Source organism: Hoplias malabaricus, chromosome 9 (assembly GCF_029633855.1).
Source record: "Hoplias malabaricus isolate fHopMal1 chromosome 9, fHopMal1.hap1, whole genome shotgun sequence".
NCBI lineage: Eukaryota > Metazoa > Chordata > Actinopteri > Characiformes > Erythrinidae > Hoplias > Hoplias malabaricus.
Genome location: NC_089808.1, coordinates 9,498,401 through 9,514,587, shown reverse-complemented (window position 1 = coordinate 9,514,587; position 16,187 = coordinate 9,498,401). Strand labels below are relative to the sequence as shown.

The window sequence follows — 16,187 nt, the reverse complement described above, 5'->3', positions numbered from 1 at the left end:
TCCTCCAAAAGTTGCAGCTAAAAGCTGTAAATTTAAGATCAAAATACTAACTACATTAGTTTTAATATCAGTTTAAATGCTGATACTAGTACAGCTTCCTTGGACAAACGTGAGCATGTTTGAAGAGAATAGAAAAGAATGCTAGAGAATACAAACAAGTTATTTAATAAGTCATATATAATTAAATCACAGGGGGAAATATATGGGATTACAGTGTATATAAAGAAAAAAGAAAATCCTTAAAATACACGCTGCTCTGGTTTCAGCTCTGAGGTCATTCACCTGAGATCCAATTACAGCAAGAGCCCTGAGGCTTCCTGAAGCGTGTATTAATTATGAGTTCCTTTGCGTGGGCCCTGACACTTTATTAATGGAAATGTGTAGAAAAAAGCTTCAAGGTGGGATTATTTCACAGACATGTTTTTCATGATGACGCCACTGGACAATTCATTCATCTGTCTCTTGTACTTCTTCTTCAGACACAAAACACACACCACCGTCACCACCAGCATGGCTACAAAGACTGTAACCGAGGACACGACTGCTGGGATCACGTTGTCCTGACTGTAGCTTTTAAACTGACACTTGTCCCCGTAGTACCACCAGTCTTCTCCAACCGCACATCTACAGAGAGATAAACAATGTTGACAACATCACAAAATAAGTGAATAATAATTCATATAATTATAACAATAAACCACAAGCTTGCAAGGATATTATCACTGTTAAGTCTGTCTTTAGGCAAACCCCATTACTCTTACTCTTATTTGATAAGATGCAAATCTGAACCTATGGTCACCATATTCAAAGTCAAATTTCAGCAAAAAAAGGATACACAGAGCCTTGCACTGGGCTGTAGAGCAGAGAAACTGTGTTCTTCAGGATGAAGAGTGGTGTTTATGATTGAGGACTGATCATTTTCAAGAGGGCCGCCACCACAATGTCCGATTTCCCACTCATAAAATCGGGAAAGCCCCAAATTCAGAATTCAAGATGGCTGCCCACACATCAAAATTGTGTAAAAGCAGTAGTACCATGCAGTTTGTTAGCACTTTTATCTAATGTATTTGTATCTCATTAAACCAATCGTACACACAATACTGTCCAGCTGCTGGATGTGGACATGTTTGCATGGTGTTTTTGATGCGTAAAACGTCGTACAATGTGCTGATATCAACTGGTATTGCTAAGAATGCTAACCGGGGACAAGCTAACAATGAAAACCTACAGCATACTACTTTCTTAATGTTTAACTTGAACGCAATCAGCTCTGGTGAGATGTCATTCCCAGCTTCAACATCCGACTTATGAGGTAAATGGTACATAGCAAAATTCCATACTAATACTCTTAGTTAGAGGCTGTCATGTTCTACCCAGTTTATATTGCACCCAGGCTTTAACGAGCACACAACAATGCTACCAGACTTCATCCATGTGTACAAAACAGTTGTAAAAAGCATCTACCTCTTCCACACCAACATTAATTCTTTAAAGCAACAAATAGTAATTTCTTATATATATATATATATATATATATATATATATATATATATATACATATATACATATATATATACATATATTTACCTTAAGTGTAAAAAAAAATAACATTAGGCCATGTTTAAAACATTAACCTGTTTTAAACATGGCCTCAGGAGTGGGACCCTTTCTATGAAGCATAAACTTGTTCATTCGAGGACTGCAAAACAATCTGACTCTTCTCATGTGCATGTTACACAAAACAATTTACTCGTATAATTTGTTTGTTGATAAACAAACACTTTTTAAAATACCAACATTATTCTTTCATTTACTCAGATAAGTTGTCATATTTATGTTCAATTATACATACCTGCACACTGCTTGTCCTGAACTGTCTTTCACACACACGCCATCATTCTCACAGGTCACTGTGGTACATGGGTCTGTTACAGTGGTAGTTTCTTCGGTTGGGGGCGCTGGTGTTGAGGGGTGGGGCTGTGAAGGCACCAGGTGGGATATATCTATAAGCAAAAACAAATTAAAAAAAAGAGAGAGAAATGCTCAGTTAATAAATTCATGATGCCATTTTTGTTGTAAATGCAATCTTTCTATATTGTACAACAAACCCAAATAAATGAGTTAACAGCTCAAGATTTGGGTCATTGAGAACTACAAAGTCAAATCCAGATGTGATTATGTTTGGTAATAAATGTACAGAACAGTATCTTTGGTCTGGTACAATTTTGCTCAGTACTTAAAATTATTCACACACATTGTATTTGCTTTCCTCTGATTACCCTTGTCTCTGTGCTCTCACTAAACATGGGTCCAGTGCTATTATTGGATGTAGTCAGGGTTAGAAGCTTTAAAAAGTCTCCATTCTTGGCGACAGAAAGGGAGCAAAGTCAGAACTTCTCAATGAATTCTGACATGGGTGATTTTGGGTGCGACCTATTTTTCCTCACCTTCCATACTGAGAAGAAAGATGGCATCTCCACCCTTGATGAAGTCTCTACTGAGTGCCCTGGCCTGAGTCAGGTAAACGGACGTCCCTGCTCCAGGGCCCCGGAAATATTTTGTGCCATTCTCCTCCGTCACTTCTTTCCCCACTTTACGAGGGTCGTCCCAGAAAAACAACCCAGACTCTGTAAAAATAAGAACAAATAGGACATTTGGTACATCTGAAGTACATCAGATTTAAATCAGTGTGATTAGACCGCTAATGTTTAAAGGAGACCAGTCACACTCTCTTTATTTGTATTCCTTCATTCTAAATAAACATACAAAGTGCAAATCATGGAATTTTAGAGTTTTCTTCCAGAACCTAAAAATCTTGATTTCTATATGTTCAGTATTTCATTAGCACTGTTTTAGCTCAAATGTAACTATAAGCACAGCACTGCAGTGTGGCAGGTTTATGTCATTAAAAAAAAAAAAAGAAACAACAGATTTATTCAAATCATTGATTATTTGCAAGATTTCAAGGCCTTCATGTCAAACTGCAAAAGACTTAGCTTTAGTGAGACTTAGATTTAGCAAGCGTTTAGCTTCTATACATAACCCCAAAATCCAACAATAAATAAAAAAAATGCAGAAATAATGGCTTCCCATTCGCCAGCTTCTTATTCAAACTTTCATTCCACCTTAAATGGTGCAGCAATTAGCTTCTAATGTCTGAATGTAAGTGTTGGTGTTCAAAAGCAGATTGGACGGCATAGACACTATTTACAGAAACATTAGTTATAATAAATATGATGCCTATTAAAAGTTAATTCTGGTGTTAGCATGCCTAGAAAGCATATTTTAGCTTCCAGACAAAATGGTTTCCTTGCTTTTAAAGCATGTTTGTCTTTTCCACTCCAACTTACATTTTGCAGCCGTTACATTCTTGTATTTTGTGCACCATTTTAGGTGGAATTTGAAAAGAAGTTGGTGAGTAAGGACAGCTTTTTGGGGATATGTTGTCTGTTTTCTGTCTCACTTCTGAATCAGTAATCAGTCCTCTCTGGTTTGTTCCACAGCTTTACTCTCATCTTTATGAGAGCCCTCTCCTATCCTACCTTCTTTTAAACTGGGCTCTGTGGTGACACTTCTCTGGTTGGACATGCGTCTTCTTATGTCTGGGTTCTGGTCCATCAGCATCATGGTCATCTGCTTCCATGGACAGGGCCAGACGAGGCCAGAATCAACTGCATCCTCTCCGGATGTAATGTGGGCGTAGGCTGCCAGCTCCCCGGGTGGCCCCTCAGAGCCATTGGGATACAGCCCCATCTGGAAGGTGTAGTTATACTTGGAACGAAAACGTGGACTGTATATGGCGGTGCCCACTGGTGTGTTTTCCATCACACTCTTGAAGTTTTTGATCCGCCATATGAAGTCTGGGCAGGTGGTCTCAGACAAATTGATGTCATCCAAGGAAAGTCCACCCATGGAATTTCCAGAGCCTTTGGTGCCCACAAACACAACACGGAACTTTTTGGAAACATCCAGGCTAACGTGGTGGAGCTGCCACAGCTTCTCAGGAGGCCCTTCAAAGATATAAAAAAGTTTAGGTAAATAATAATTTGATATTTGTTCCAGCATGGCTTTTAGATATTGGAACATTTCTGTGAAATTTGATGACAGTCAGTGGTAGGAACATTACATTCAATTCACATTAGTGGAGTTAGTATATTGGATAATGAGTTCTGCAAGACTACAAACATGACCACATCTAATCCCAAGGGTATAGGTTGATTTTACATTTTAAATGCAGATTAACTGCTCTAACCAATGTTTGTTTGTTTTTTCGATCCCAGTATATAGCATTTGGGCTCATTTGCAGCTGCTCCTGTGGTGAATATACAAATGTATTCCTTGCAACTTAAAAGAATACTAGGTACAATTTGTTATTTTTTCTTCTGAGCTCCCCTACTGCTGCATAGTAAATCAAGGGGGATTGGGGGAAGGAGGGAGTGGTTTCTTACTCTCCTCCAAAGTTACATAGTGCTGTTTCTGCAATGCTGAGCCCAGAGAGGCATTGACAGAGGCTCTCTTCTCCCTATTACAGCTCAGTGAAGTATCACAATGATTTTGAAAAGTCCAATTCAGGGTCACGGTGGGTCCAGAGCCTACCTGGAATCATTGGGCGCAAGGCGGGAATACACCCTGGAGGGGGCGCCAGTCCTTCACAGGGCAACACAGACACACACACACATTCACACACTCATACCTACGGACACTTTTGAGTCGCCAATCCACCTACCAACGTGTGTTTTTGGACTGTGGGAGGAAACCGGAGCACCCGGAGGAAACCCACGCGGACACGGAGTTGAAAAGTTATTTTAAGGTATACACACTACTTAGCGTCCCTTTAATGTAGTAGAATTATCTCACTAGGACAGATGTCTACAAATTTTAATGCTTCCTCTAGGTTGACAGTCAATTAAAAGTGGTTCAAAATAAAGAGATGCATCATAAGAAGATAACAGGGAAATGGCAAAAACTTTTATTCTGACACCTATTGGTCTGGATGAATCTGAACTAAATCTATTTTTAAACATGGCCACCATATATGGGGGATTCATTTTATGGAACCTAACCTGGTTCATTTAGGGATCACAAAACAATTAGATTTTTCATTTCATGTGAGTTGCAAATTACAAAAAAAAATAATAATAATATAAACAACAATAGCAAAAAATCACTTTCGTAAATAATGCTTTCTACTTGTTAGCACTAAACACGACTTATTGACTCTTTAATTTAATTAATTGTGTTCTCAGACACAAACTCTGAGATTGGTGTTGCTCTGGATTGTGTGCCACTACAGCACTGAAGAATTGTATGTTAGAATTGATTGAGACCTGTAGGAAGTAATACTTGGTCTTTGTTTATTTAGCCTCACCATTGATTTGCTGGATTAATCGTAGAGTGCCGTTAGGGTTGGCCTCATCATACTCTCGAACCCAGATGGCCAGCTGGTCATTCAGGTGTCCACTGTGGTAATGGAAGAACTGGAGGCATTGGTAGCCTCGTTTAGGATAAAGCAACCGGCTTTCCAGCATAGCAGTGTCCCCTGCTATGCCACTGATTGTGCTGAAATGCATGAAGTAACCTCTGCCTAAACACAAATGAGCCACAGGGTTTCAAACAGAACCTGCTAGAAAATTTACCAAAGCCATTAAAACATTAATGCACCACATTTAAATCTTAGTTTAGGTTTAGTGAAGTAATCATTTGCATCTTGTAAAATAATCAGTGATTCTAAAAAAAAAATACACCAAGCAATGACTAACTTATTCTTTTTTTTTTCCAGAAAAACAGCTACACAATATGCATCTCTACTTAGAGGATCACTGCCAAAGTGTGCAATAACTTTATGTATGTAATGATAATAATAGTTGCAACATCAGAATTACATTACAGCCCCAGTTGAGAGGTGGTGGCTAAAGGAGGGTAAAAAGATAGGTTACATTTATGAAAGAAAGGAGGAAATTTGAAGGAGAGAAAGTGAAGAGCATTTTTAGGAGATATTGTGTTGAAAAGTACTATGTTTAAACGTGGATAGAACAACAGTGACATGAGCAATGTTTGTTCAGAGTAAGAATGAATTTCAGCTCTGAGTCCAACTCTGACTATAAACCAGTCGGACTTACTGCCAGCCATACAAACCAGACTCCTGCTCTGTTTATACAGGGACTGGATAGCTCGTAGTAAAGAGTCCAGGGTTAGGGTTACCCAATACTCCCAGAGCACACATGTAGACACATGTAGCAAACTCCCATGCACCCTCCAAGACCCTAGCGAGGGTAAAGAGCTGGTCCTGTTTTCCACGACCAGGGCGGAATCCGCATTGTTCCTCCTGAATCTGAGGTTCAAGTATCAGGACTCTCTTCTCCAGTACCCCCACATAAACCTTACCGGGGAGGCTGAGGAGTGTGATCCCCCTATAGTTGGAACACAGCCTCCGATCCCCCTTCTTAAAAAGGGAAACCACCACCCCAGTCTGCCAGTCCAGAGGCACTGCCCCTGATGTCCATGCGATGTTGCAAAGACGTGTCAGCAAGGACAGCCCCACAACATCCAGAGCCTTGAGGAACCCGGCGAGAACCTCATCCACCCCTGGGGCCCTACCACCAAGGAGTTTTCCTACTACCTCAGCCAACTCAGCCCCAGTGATCCCCAAACTCTGATTCCTAATTAGCCATTATTTAGAAATAAAATTGCCAACAGTGTGTTATACCAGATTTGCGGTATAGGGTAGCAGACTGATAATTTTTTTTTCAGGAAAAAAATACATTCTGAGGGGAGCATTCCAACTCAGTACACGGCCACTGTAGAGGCTTGAGCAAGTTGGGCATCATGCAGCCACAGGTGAGACCAATTGCTCACTGTTTGAATAATAGCAATTTCCTTCAGAGCTACCATGGACTTACACTCTCAGAAAAAAGGCTAGGGTTAGAGGTAGATTATTGTCCCTAACGGTACAAATACGGTAACTATATCTATAAAGGTACAGCAGTGATGTTACAGTCCAGTTTTGTTCCCTAAAAGTACATTATATTCTCCTCTCCATAAGAAGAGGTGAATATTTGTATGTTTTCATTATAGAACTGTGTAAAATAAAGAATATAATATTAGTCCTTGAGATGAAATGCTGCATATGAAATCAACACTTTAAAATCTACAGTTATAACAAAATAAGGTACAAATATGTTCCTTATATAAAGGTACAGACTATGTACCATTGAGGGTACCACCACAACGACAGTTTTTATTAATCAAATGGATAATGAAGAGAAGGGAGCCAAGGACTAATACTTGAGGTACACCTAAAATAACAGTAGCAGATTTGTGTTTCCCAAGGACACCAAACTTAAGACTATTAGTAACAGTAGTGACAGATATCAGCATCAGCAACTGCTAACTCAAGTGCAGCTGTTACATTTAAAAGGGGCAGGAAACAGTTTTAGCAGTTTTAGGATTGAGTGCAATTTAAAATCTAAGATGGAGGAATTTATAATGGTTATAAATAGTTTTGTTTTTTTACCAGTGCATTTTCCCATGTTTGAATAATCAGTATCAGGTCCGCCAGTCGCTTTGGTGACACGTTCCCAGTCCGCCATGTCTTCATGATTTTGGATCATCCCACAAATATTCTCAAGCTCAAAGTCACAGGTGTCCAGAAAAGTGGAGCCACGTGCTGGAGGCAGAGGAATAAAAAAAGATGAACCTTAACCAAGCGACTGCCATAAATGATACACTTTGGACAGTCATATATCTGTTGTGTCTTTAGCTTACCCCTTACACCATCACAAAAGTGATGAAACAAATAAAACATCTGATTAAAGGGGGAAGCAAAGTCCATTAACAATACCAACACCAGAAAATGCTTTAATTTTTGGTTGCCACAAAGGTATATGGGTACTGAATATTATTCACTATGAAATCAAACATATTGATTTTTATTAGGTTTAGAGAGTTCATACCAGTTGTTTGGCCATAGAGCGGCTAACAAGAAGTCTTTACTTTCTTACATTACAGAGAAAAATGGTCATGATATTCCGTTGTACATAAGAGTATTCAATTAACATTGAATTAACATTGTTTGACTTCAGAAAAGAAGACAAATATGAGATTCTGGGACAGAGTTCTGGGAGCTTCTGGTTTAAACAAGAAAGCCTGACCCTACTCATTAAGAAGAGTCAGTACATAAGAGATATAGTATAAAGACGAGAAGGTAAGCCATAACCATGAAAGCTAAATAGAGAAATTTCTAGAAAATAGGAGCTTCAGGCATGGTCCTGTTCACACACATCAGAAATGTTATTTGCTAAAATGTTAGTACCTAATGAGTACATTTTTGATGACTGTCAAAGTTCTTTACATAGAAAGGAAATTGTACGGATATGTTTACCAATACCGGGTAAACACTGGTATATATTTTAAAGGGATGCATCACTCAGGAACTTTCCCAAGCACACGACTAATATTTATTTCATGTTGGAAAACAGGACATTTCTATGAGTACTAATCAAAAGCATGATATGAGTCCAGGATATTCTGAATCACCTGGAATGTAAATTTAAATTAAAGACCTTTCATTCTTTTTTAGTAGACTACTACTGGAATTAAACCCAGATTGAATGAGTGTTGTTTCTGAAGTTTTAAATACAGTCTTACCGCAGTTGTAGAGCCTGTTGAGCTTGAGCAGGTCACTGTCGCTGAACTCCATGCGCTGGCCAATCACATCAATGAAGGCAGGAATCTTGGTGACTATGGTGGGCTCTGTTCCATTTCGGAAGGAGTTCTTGCTGTAATGCATCATGGAGCCATAGTCATAGGGCACATTCAGATTGCTGGATTTGCTGTCATTGTATTTGTTGAAATTATATTGCTTGTCTGAGGGATAAAAGCAGAATGTGTTAATAGAGAATGCCAAACAACCCCCCCCCCCCAAAAAAAAAAAACAAAAAAACACGCCATTAATTAAATTCTGGAGTAGTGTCTGGAAACATGGTGGATAATTTTCCGTTCACACAAACAATCCCACAGTGCACTGCAAAAAGTAGTATACAGCCCATGTACACTAGCAGATAGCAGATTACCCATAATCCACAGTGTTGTTTGTTAAAAACCTGCATGAGGTGAATTCCTGTTCCTGAAATGACCTGAATTCAGTTCCCTATAATAGTGCACTGTATAGTGAAACTGGGAAAACAGTGAATAGGGAGCCATTTCAGACACTACCTCATGCAGGTTTTTAACAAACAACACTGTGGATTATGGGTAATGATACTGTGCAATTTTGAGAGACCAGTTAAACCTTAACTAGTTTATTAATTATGTTATAATTTTTTTTGTTCCTAATTTTCCTACGTTTTGTCAGAACCATATACTGCACACCCCATTTCTATATATGTATTGGAATATATATATACTGCTACAATTTCACTTAATTTAAATTTGAATTTAAGTGAGCTCTGAATCTAAATGAACACGGATTCTGCTTTGACACTACAGCCTAGAAAGTGGTAGGTGTTGATTTTGTAATTAGCTGTACCCTGCTGAGTTATAACTGGCTTGTGTGAATTAGATGTGTGGAAGGACACGGGCCAATCAGATAATGAACGGGTGATAACAGAAACCTTGAAGTCCTAGGCTATAAATGATACTGACAGTGTGTTGTGTATTCCGACAGTAGTTAAATATTTTCAGTTTTCCCTAAGATCAATGCTCTGGGCTACAAAATATGGCAAAAATATATATCATGACACTGTATGCCATTTCCATAACTTTAAGACTGTTGTCCATCTGTTGCTCTGTATAATTTGTTCAACCCCACAGGACCACCACAGACCAGGTAAGATTTGAATAATGGATAATTCTAAGTGCTCCAGTGACACTGACATGGTGGTGGTGCGTTAATGTGTGTTGTCCTGGTACAAGTGGATCAGACTCAGCAGTGCTGCTGGAGTTTTTAAACACATCAGTGTGATTACTGGACTGAGACTAGCCCACCAACTAGTCAACTCACTTTTAAAAGCCTAGAGAATGACTAGCACAAACTGTGAAGCAACAGATGAGCTCCTGACTTTACATCTACAAGGTAGATTCACAAGGTAGGTGTGTGTAACAGAGTGGATGGTGTTTGGGCACAATTGTTTCAAAAACTCCAGCAGCACTGCTCTGTTTTGTCCACTCATGAACTACCAGTGCAAAGCAATTGTAGAACAAACAGTTATTTAGTGTCAGCAATAGAGCAGAGGATTCAGTAAATTCGATGTATGTAGGGAGCAGTACCTTCTATAATACGATCCCACATGATGGTGACGTAGTCATCGCGGTCTGAGCGAGACTGTTCATGCCAAAAGCCCAGAGCATGGAGGAACTCGTGCTCAATGGTGGCGATACGATCACATCCTGCACCAATAGACAACCTCTGTGCTCCTACTCGTTGATTTCCCACAGACGAGAAGCATCTGTCCAATCAGAGAAATGGACTGCTTAATACTGTTGCTCTCCATGTGGGCAACTGGGGTTTGGTTCCCTTCTCAAGCAACAAAGAACACTAGGGTAAGATTCTATATAGGAGCATCTGCTCAACACCATAAATTTACATATTTATTTTTATATACAGTGATGTGCAAAAGTCAGAGACCACTATTTTGTGTATTTATACTCTATTCAAAACTTCCATTATCACAAATTATTGGTTTTTAATTTGTCTTATTTAATTCTCTCAGAACACACCCCAGAGTTCAGACCTCAACATCACTCAGTGTGATTGGGATTCCTTGGTTTGTGTGAAGATGCAAATGCAACCAAGTTCTAATCTTGAGCTTTGGAGGTGTGGGGAAATGTCCCAGCAGATTTCTCTGTAAGATTAAGTGCAGGTCTACTCCACAAGAATGGAAGCGACACTAAAATCAAGGCAGAATACTGAAACAAAAAACATGAATTATATTAGTTTGTTGTTACTTGCTGCTGCATTTAAGATGGAACTTAAAAATGGAATAAAATTGCACACAAGAAGCTGGGTTCAGCCTAATAAAACTATGTTGAAAAAAACAGTCCATTAATGTGGAATATTGAACATTTGAAAGTTGCATATTCAAGGAGGGGTATTACTTAAAAAAGTAGCTAGAATACAGCTGCTTCAACACAAAATTTAAACAGTCTTTGAAAAGAATAAGCTACTTTTTTCATTATAATATAACTTTTATATTAAGAATGTGTTTATCTTCATAATTATGCTAAAGTGCAATGCTCATTTTGCAAATAAAATAATAAAATAAATTCTAACATTGTAATATTAACAGTAAGTTCTATACAAAAACAAAATGTTTGGATTTCTGATATTTTTCTCTTTTAACAGCTGTGGATTTTTTAACCACACAAATAATTGAATGCTTTCTGTGTTTATATACTCGTATGGTCTTTACTCATTTACAACAAATGTGGTGTAGAGACAGTTAATACATTCTCAATACATTCACCCTGTTACTACTGTAGAACTCAAGAGACTCTTCTTTTTAATATGCTAAACATGGTTTTAATGCTGCATTCACACTTTCAGTGTTCAGTATTTAGAATATATTACTCACTTTGAGTAATGTAAGAGGATATAACATTTTTAAGCTATATTTTAGGGTGCATGTTTTTTATATTCTGTAGTGGAAAAACTCCTAACTCCGGTCACAGATGATCCTTTTGAGTATATCACATTATAAGTTATAATGAAGCGTTGCTTCTGTTAAGTGTTTATTTGAGAAATGTGTTTCTTTTCTTTCTTTTTTTTTTTTTTTTTTTTTGCACATGCATCTGATGTATCTGCTGTTTCTCAGACTCCATCCCAAATCCCTTCTGGCTTCCCACATCGTGCCCTCTATGAGTTATCAAAATTATTTGCTTATTTACCCACATACAGCACTATATGTCCTGTGTGGGGTTGTGTAAACATGATTGATTTCTTAGTGTCTCTTTGTTAAACACATACAGTACATTGTCTGGGTGCAGGAGCCAGTATATTAGTATATAAGATTTGTGTAGTAACATAGGGAAAAATGTGGGATGCAGCCTGAGGCTGACACTGCACAGTATACGTAAAAGTCTCTTAACACTTCTATTACAATTAATATCACATACATTTTTCTAATGTTCTGTATATTCAAAATTGGAGGAGAAATGTTTTTCTCCTGTATTTTGCACAGAATTTTTATGCATATTCAGACCCAGACCATTTGTGATATGTTATTTTATTATGGGAGCCATATATTTTTATATCTTTAATAAGTGAGCTGAAGCTGTGTGATAAGCAACTTTGACAACACAAAAGCTTCTCCACTGTCACTGGAAACTAGAGTAATTGCACTGCTCTTTTGGGCGCATGAATGTATTACCAATGCATGGAGCATTAAAGAGAGAAATGCACAGGGCTCTTTAAATATTCACTGAGTGTTTTTTAGGTTTTAAGGCATATGTTCACTCACCCGTTGCCTTTGAAAACAGAGATGTAATTCTCTTCTCCAGTCCAGGGTTTGTAGTCTATGCATGTCTTCAGGCGATACTGTTCAAAAGCCTTGAGTATAACCCCCTTGGCGTTAATATCTGTAGAGCATACATAAAGATGCTTACTGTACAGATGGTCTAAGCTAGATGAAGGTGAAAAATCTAATTTTTCAAACATATGATGCTAGCAAAGTCTTCCAGGACAAGTGAAGCGCCAATTTACCTTCCCCTCCAAGCATTACATTACATGTTCCAGTGATCAGCTAGCTAGTGCACCCCATGTCATAGAAGTACATGTGCAAGCATTCATGACATATGTGATGCCCCAGCTGACCACAGAACAGTCCAACATACTTGAAGGAGGACACTAATTGTCAGTGTATTTTATGCCCGCTAACAGACACCCTCATTGGCTAGTGAGAAGAGATGATCTCCCTATGACAGGGCCGACAACTCGTGAGCCACTGAATGGTTGGTTATGTTACTTTTATAGCATTAATATAAGAAAACAGAGACATGGACATGTCATTAAAAAGACATGGACATTGCTAGAATGTTTCAATGTAGTTAGACAATATCACTGGAAAATAATCTTAAAATAAACCAAGCTTAGAACCCTATAGTGTAATGTATGATTCAAACACATTCAGTCCATCGCTTTTGTTTGGATGCCACTGGACAAACAATATGTATTTTTATCTATTTGTTTCCAAGAAAAAAAAAAGGCTTGTGTTAAAGGCTGGGAGTGTGCCTGTTCTGTGAAAGCTCTACTGGATCCACTCACCCAGATCATCCTCAAAGTAGTATGGAATCGTCTTTGGCCATAAGTACTGATCCCCGATGATGGAGTTCCTCCCTGGTCTCTGTCAGTAAATACACCATAAACAAGTTGTGATCAGCTCATATCCCTGCTGGCTCCCATAAACACCGGTAGTCTGACCTGTGCAGACAGATCTGCTGTCTGATTCTGGAGAGGGACTTTCACATGGTCTGAATTTACTGTTGAATCTGAACAGATAATGCTTAGGCTTTTGTTTGGGTGTTTTTTTTCATTCTTTTGTTCTTTTATCTGTTTTTTGGTTTTCTTTATTTGATCCTAATTTAATTTGTTCCTTTGCATATGTTTTATTTTGGTTGGGTCTTTGCTTTGTATTTTGTTTCATTGCTTCTGTATGTTTCTTTACCTTTTTACTTATTTTGTTTGTTTGCTTCATTTTCATTTGTTGGCTTGTTTGTTTTTTCTTTCTATTGGTCCTTTCATTCTTTGTTACTTTGTTTCTTTCATTATTTTATCTCTTTTTATATTTATTAGTTTTTTAATGTGTTGTTCCATTGTTTTCTTTTTCATTTTGATAGTCTTTGTTTTATTGTTAAGTCTTTGTTTTATTGTTGTTTTGAAAGTCTTAGGTTTTATTGTTTCTGTGTGTTCCTTTATTTATTTATTTTTTGTTTGTTTAATTTACTTTTGTTGGTTGGTTTGTTTTTTCCTTTTATTGGTTGCTTCATTTTTCTTTCATCCTTCTTTCTTGTTTCTCTCTCTCTCTCTCTCTCTCTCTCTCTCTCTCTCTCTCTCTGTGTATTATTTCTAATGTGAAACTGGACACTCACCTCTTCATTCACAATGTCTCCCTCAAACAGATTCAGACCAGCCGCTGTTTACACATAGCACACACATTATATTATTTTCTAGAAACTCTTTTATTACAGAAACTCATAGACACTACAGCACTGTATGAAGACTTAATTTCTCACTTACCTTCATTTACATCAAAGAGATCCTCTTTTCCTCCATCTACATCTAACTCTGTCCAATCACACAAGCACACACAGGTCATTAATAATCATGTCATTGATGGTGTAGATTGAGATATATAACTTAAGAGTAAGTGAATTCAGTTGTTAGTTAAGGCAGTATAGAGTAACTCAACATATTTAAGTAATGTCTCAGTTATTAACTAGTGATGACTAACAGTACTTAAGTTCTTATACACAGTTAAATTATTAAGGAATGTGACGCAGGGTAGAGGAGTTGAGGGTGGGTTAAAAAAATTAAGCTATAATTCTAATACACATCAATACTCACAACTATAATTTGTGAAGGTTATTTCATATATTACTTAGTGCTTAAAAATAATGTTTTCTTTAATTAATGTACATTTATTGTAACGTGCTACCTAGTAATCCTATGCTTGAAAAATGTGTAAATCTTCATAAATTATATCACATAATATTATGGAAAACACCACACTGCAAATGTGACTTACATTATGTGAATGGTATGTTATTAAGTAGTAATTAAAAAACGTCATCTTACCCTTTACTTTGGACACTTTGGATGTTGGCTAAAAAGAAAAATAAAATAAATCAAATTTCACACATAAAAACACATTAAGAACATCATTCCTGCATATCTTCTGGGCCACTTCATTAGCCCCTAGAACATCCAAGAATCTGACTGGCTAGTGCTTATTATATCCGTTTTAAGTTAGAGTACAATGAATTTAATTTAAACAATCAATCAATTAAACAATAAAGCTAATGTAATTGTAACACTACTGAAAAGAACTGTAGTACATATTGTAGAATTGTAGTACAAAAAATTCATAGTGGTCTTTGAATGATTCACAGTGTTTTCTAAGTCATTTGTAGTGATTAAAGAATTATTGACAGTGGTCAGTGAATTGTTCATGGTAGTTACTAACTAATTCATTGCAGATACAGAGTAATTAATAATAGTTAAATAACTCATACCGGTCACAGACTAATTACTAGCACTTATATAATAATTTACTTCAAAATTATTAATATTAGTTGCCAAATATAATAATATAGCACAAAGCATGAGGCAAAAACACTAGATCTAGCTTAGATATTAACATAGGAGTGATTTGATTTGAGTGACTGTTGTCTCATGAGGAAAAAACTTACCAGGCATTTGACTTCCCAGCTCAGGAGACATGCAAAATAAAAAATAAAGATCCCTACGGCAGCCTTACACTTCATAGTGAAGGTATGATTAAGAACAGCACAACTGCTCAAAGTAACTCAGATGTGTAAAGTTTAACATACCGTAATCTGGGCAATAAATAAAAAGCTGCTTGCTTGACATAATTGAGCTGATGTGTGTGTGTGTGTGTGTGTGTGTGTGTAATGGCAGACCAGTGATTGACAGACCTGTCTATAAAAAGATGTTAGATAATGAAGATTTACACATTCACACTAGTTGAGGGCAGGAGATAAGCTAGAGTGATATTTCAGCATATCTGCATTCGTGTTACACAGATAGACTTAGTTAATGATTATACTAATATTACTGTAGATCACTTTGATAATACTTATAGGAGTATAGATATACAGAATTACATAATAATTAAATAATAATTTTATTTAATAATTTTAAATTACATAAAAATTAAATAGTAATTAAATTATTGTTATTCATTATTTTGGCAATATTTCAGTGTACGATTTGATTATAATTAATGGTTTAGCTCAATTTAAATGTTGGTTTTCTAACTGAAAATAAATGCACACCCTCAGTCAACCTAGGCATCTGATGTAACAAGTACTTAATAAAACAAAAATTGTTTGTTAATTACAATGTGAGTTAGGGGCAGTTAGAAAAGAAGTGGTGGTTGATCTCACATGTCTCAAAATATCTATGTAAAAGGGTAACTACACTTTTTTGTTCATTAACTGCAAGTGCTTATGAG

General features: G+C 37.1%; 1 protein-coding gene across 1 annotated transcript; it reads right to left on the bottom strand.

Moving 5' to 3' along the window:
* Positions 1-209: 209 nt before the first annotated feature.
* On the bottom strand, positions 210-15,477 carry mep1bb (meprin A subunit beta b). The gene is made up of 14 exons (XM_066681848.1): positions 15,403-15,477; positions 14,789-14,816; positions 14,231-14,278; positions 14,083-14,126; positions 13,259-13,337; positions 12,456-12,573; positions 10,267-10,445; positions 8,647-8,865; positions 7,514-7,666; positions 5,369-5,584; positions 3,543-4,010; positions 2,448-2,627; positions 1,853-2,003; positions 210-624 (listed from the first exon to the last, which is right to left on the bottom strand). The coding sequence occupies exons 1-14, from the start codon at positions 15,475-15,477 to the stop codon at positions 405-407; spliced, it is 2,178 nt and encodes a 725-aa protein (XP_066537945.1). The 3' UTR covers positions 210-404.
* Between the last annotated feature and the right edge of the window lie 710 nt (positions 15,478-16,187).